The sequence below is a fragment of the Fusarium oxysporum genome, chromosome 7 (genome assembly GCF_000149955.1).
Source record: "Fusarium oxysporum f. sp. lycopersici 4287 chromosome 7, whole genome shotgun sequence".
Taxonomy (NCBI): domain Eukaryota; kingdom Fungi; phylum Ascomycota; class Sordariomycetes; order Hypocreales; family Nectriaceae; genus Fusarium; species Fusarium oxysporum.
Window position 1 is genome coordinate 206,063 of NC_030992.1, and position 3,166 is coordinate 209,228.

Consider the following 3,166-nt stretch of genomic DNA (forward strand, 5'->3'; position numbering starts at 1 on the left):
AGTGACCACGGGGATGATCCCGTTGAGGATGTCAAGCCTGTTGTGGCTGAGATACCTCGCTCAACCTCTACGATCTTGCAGGGCACCAAGCACTGTTCCCGAACACTCTTTCTGTTCCCCGACGGCGCCGGCTCAGCCACATCTTATGTCACCCTCCCGTCCATTTCGCCGGACATGAGAGTCATCGGATTGAACAGTCCCTACCTCACCAAGCCGCATGAATTCAACTGTGCTCTCCAGGACATCACAGGCTCCTACTTGAACGAAGTGCGTCGACGCCAACCCCAAGGCCCTTATCATCTCGCCGGTTGGTCAGCAGGCGGCGTCTCGGCGTTTGACGCGGCTCGTCAGCTTGTCTCAGATGGAGAGGTAGTCGAAAGCCTCATCCTGATCGACTCCCCCAACCCCGTTGGTCTCGGCAAACTGCCAAAGCGTATGTACGACTTCCTTGAAAAGTCGGGTATCTTTGGCGCTTTCGAGATGGGCGAGGAAGCTCAAGCGCCGCCTGATTGGCTCTTCCAGCATTTCTGTGTCTTTATCGAGGCTTTGGATAGGTACGTGCCTGAGCCATTCGAGCATGGCATGGCACCAAAAACGACCATCATTTGGGCCGCGGACGGCGTGTGCAAAAACCCTGATGATCCCCGTCCAGAGGCACAGCCTGACGATCCTCGGGGAATGAACTGGCTCTTGAATAACAGGGAGGACTTTGGGCCTAATGGATGGGATGAGTTTATTGGCCCCGGCAACATCAGCACAATGGCGATTGAGAATGCCAACCACTTCACTATGATGAGGGAGCCCATTGCGTCTGCTCTTTGTGCGAAAATCCGGGAGGCGATGAGGGTCAATTGACAAGTGTCTTGAAGCGGCAGTGTTATTTATTTAGATATTATGCCTTTGCTTTCTATAGTTGCTTTCTTTTAATGGTAAATTTGTACATCTTATATATACTCCCCCGGGTAAACATAACACTTCCCTATCGTGTCAGCACACTGACGTAAGTTAGTGCCAGCCCCAACCCAACTTAACTAGATTTATAGATTTACTACGCGTGATTTCCACTTCTTTACTCATATCAGTTCGGATCTCTTTCACAATTCCTTCACATTATGACAACTGAGCAGGGCCGTGTTAGTATACCCACCGTAAAGGATGGTGAAGAATGGTCGTTTCTCTTTCGAATCTACCTCAACTGCGTCACCTGGACTCTGCGCCAGCTTGTATCATTTCTGACCGGTCCAAATGAGGGTCATGATCTGGAAGTTAAAATCAACACCCCAGGATTGGGAGCGGGGTATGTGATCTGTAATGTGTGGCTACCCCGACCCACGGATGAAATCCAACCAAAACATCCACTGGTGTTAGTTCTTGAAGGCGGTGGCTTTGTCTTGGGACACCCTAAGGATGGACGTTTAAATAACCGTCGAATCGTTGATGAGGTGTGTAGCCTACACTACGCACAGCGATCACTCAGACCTAACACCAGCGCAGACGGGAGCCATTGTCATGTCGATCGATTACGCCAAGGCGCCCAGATACCCTTATCCTCACGCTTTGTTGCAAGTATACGAAGCGCTACGGTGGGCCCTAACGTCCTCAGCTGCCCGTGAAGGCATGAATGTTGATCCCCGCCGTGTAGCGATCGGAGGAAATTCAGCGGGTGGTAATTTGACAGCAGCTCTATCGCTATTACTATCCTTTCGAAGTGGCCCTTGCTCCATGTTCAGAGAGGGTCTACCGCTAGACTTCAAGCAGGTTTTACAATTAATGCTCTGTCCCAGCCTTGAATTGCGCTTGCCATACGATCTTCGACTTGCCCGGTCTACAATCGACGCCCAGAAGCACAGCCTACCCGCCTGGATGGCCCGGGCAATGGAGCAGTCGTATCTACCGCCAAGAATCTGCAAGGATGAGATCTTTGTATCCCCCGCCGCTGCTAGTGTAGAACTGCTTCGTGAACTGGATGTTTCACCTGCTATGCTGTTCACCGGTAGTCTCGATTGCCTCAAGGAGGAGGGCTTCTGTTATGCCCAAAATCTTACGAAGGGCGGCAAGGAGGTTACATTTCATGAATTTGAAGGCGGAACTCATGGATTCTCAGTCAAGCCGCAGGAGGGAAGTGCGGAGGCGCAGATCATGTACGAGGAATGTTGGGCTAGAATATGTCATTCTCTCCGAGATGCGTTCTCATAGTGTTACTGAACGCAAGAGATAGCTATTTTCATCAGGCAAAGTTGAATGGACGACTACCTCTTACATAGCAGAGGTGAAGTTACAAGTTGCCATTAGATGATAATTTATGCTTTATTTTCTCCCCTATCTTTCTCTAAGTTCTCTATGCTGATATAAGCTCTCAACCACAAGTCTCAACTGCACATAACGCACCTTACTCACAACTTAGATATTACACCACCATGCCTGACCAATTGTTACAGTATAAAGCTGATGTAATAAAAAACTGGATTATGACTCTTTGGTCGGCCTGAAAGGCATATACGATGGTGCCTCCAATTGCTCGACCAAGAAAGGTTAGCTCAACACCACGCCTTATCTTTCTCCAAGCTACCTCGTTGTGTAAATATCCTGTTGAGCTTCTTTCTGCGTAGTGACTGAAACGCGCCTTTATTAGGATAACGAAGTATGGCCATTAATGCTTTAGATACTATTATCCGCTTATCTCAGTGTACAGAAAGAGTAATATAATCGGAGGGAGATAAATATAGTATAGTGGATGGAACGAAAGGAGATAAGTAGGTTCTTCTCAAATGACAATTTATTCTTGACCTTTTTCTTTGAAACCTACCTACATCTTATGCATTCCATCACCATGATCCTTCAGTTCAGGGTCGCCGCGAACTAGCCCCAATATGGGGGAACTGGTTTTGTCAATATGGGCCTGACAGATGTCCACGCAGTCTATTGCCATATCTATAGATCGTTACATTCCCCTACACGATCAAATAGTATTCCCACCGTCAACCGGCCAGCAAGCTCCTGTTACAAAAGATGCTTGCTCGCTCAATAGGAAAACAATTACACTAGCGACTTCATCCGGATGCGCGGCTCGAGCGATGGGGTTTGCTCTGTCCGTCGCTGGCTCTCCATTCGCATCTCTTGTACGGTACTCTGGGTCATTGGAGTGTCGATAAACCCTGCGCGACTG

General features: G+C 48.8%; 2 protein-coding genes across 2 annotated transcripts; both read left to right on the plus strand.

Annotated features, from left to right (window-relative positions):
* The first annotated feature begins 118 nt into the window (after positions 1-118).
* On the plus strand, positions 119-944 carry FOXG_04758 (uncharacterized protein). Its single transcript, XM_018382795.1, has one exon. It carries the CDS (start codon positions 175-177, stop codon positions 853-855), a length of 681 nt encoding a protein of 226 aa, XP_018239582.1. The 5' UTR covers positions 119-174; the 3' UTR covers positions 856-944.
* A 168-nt stretch (positions 945-1,112) lies between these two features.
* Positions 1,113-2,196, plus strand: FOXG_04759 (uncharacterized protein; the record flags this gene model as incomplete). The annotated part of the gene is made up of 2 exons (XM_018382796.1): positions 1,113-1,442; positions 1,495-2,196. 2 exons carry the CDS (start codon positions 1,113-1,115, stop codon positions 2,194-2,196), a joined length of 1,032 nt encoding a protein of 343 aa, XP_018239583.1.
* Between the last annotated feature and the right edge of the window lie 970 nt (positions 2,197-3,166).

Excerpts from the sequence above, each read along its gene's own strand:
- FOXG_04758 (XM_018382795.1), top strand. The coding sequence starts at position 175 with ATGAGAGTCATCGGATTGAACAGTCCCTACCTCACCAAGCCGCATGAA.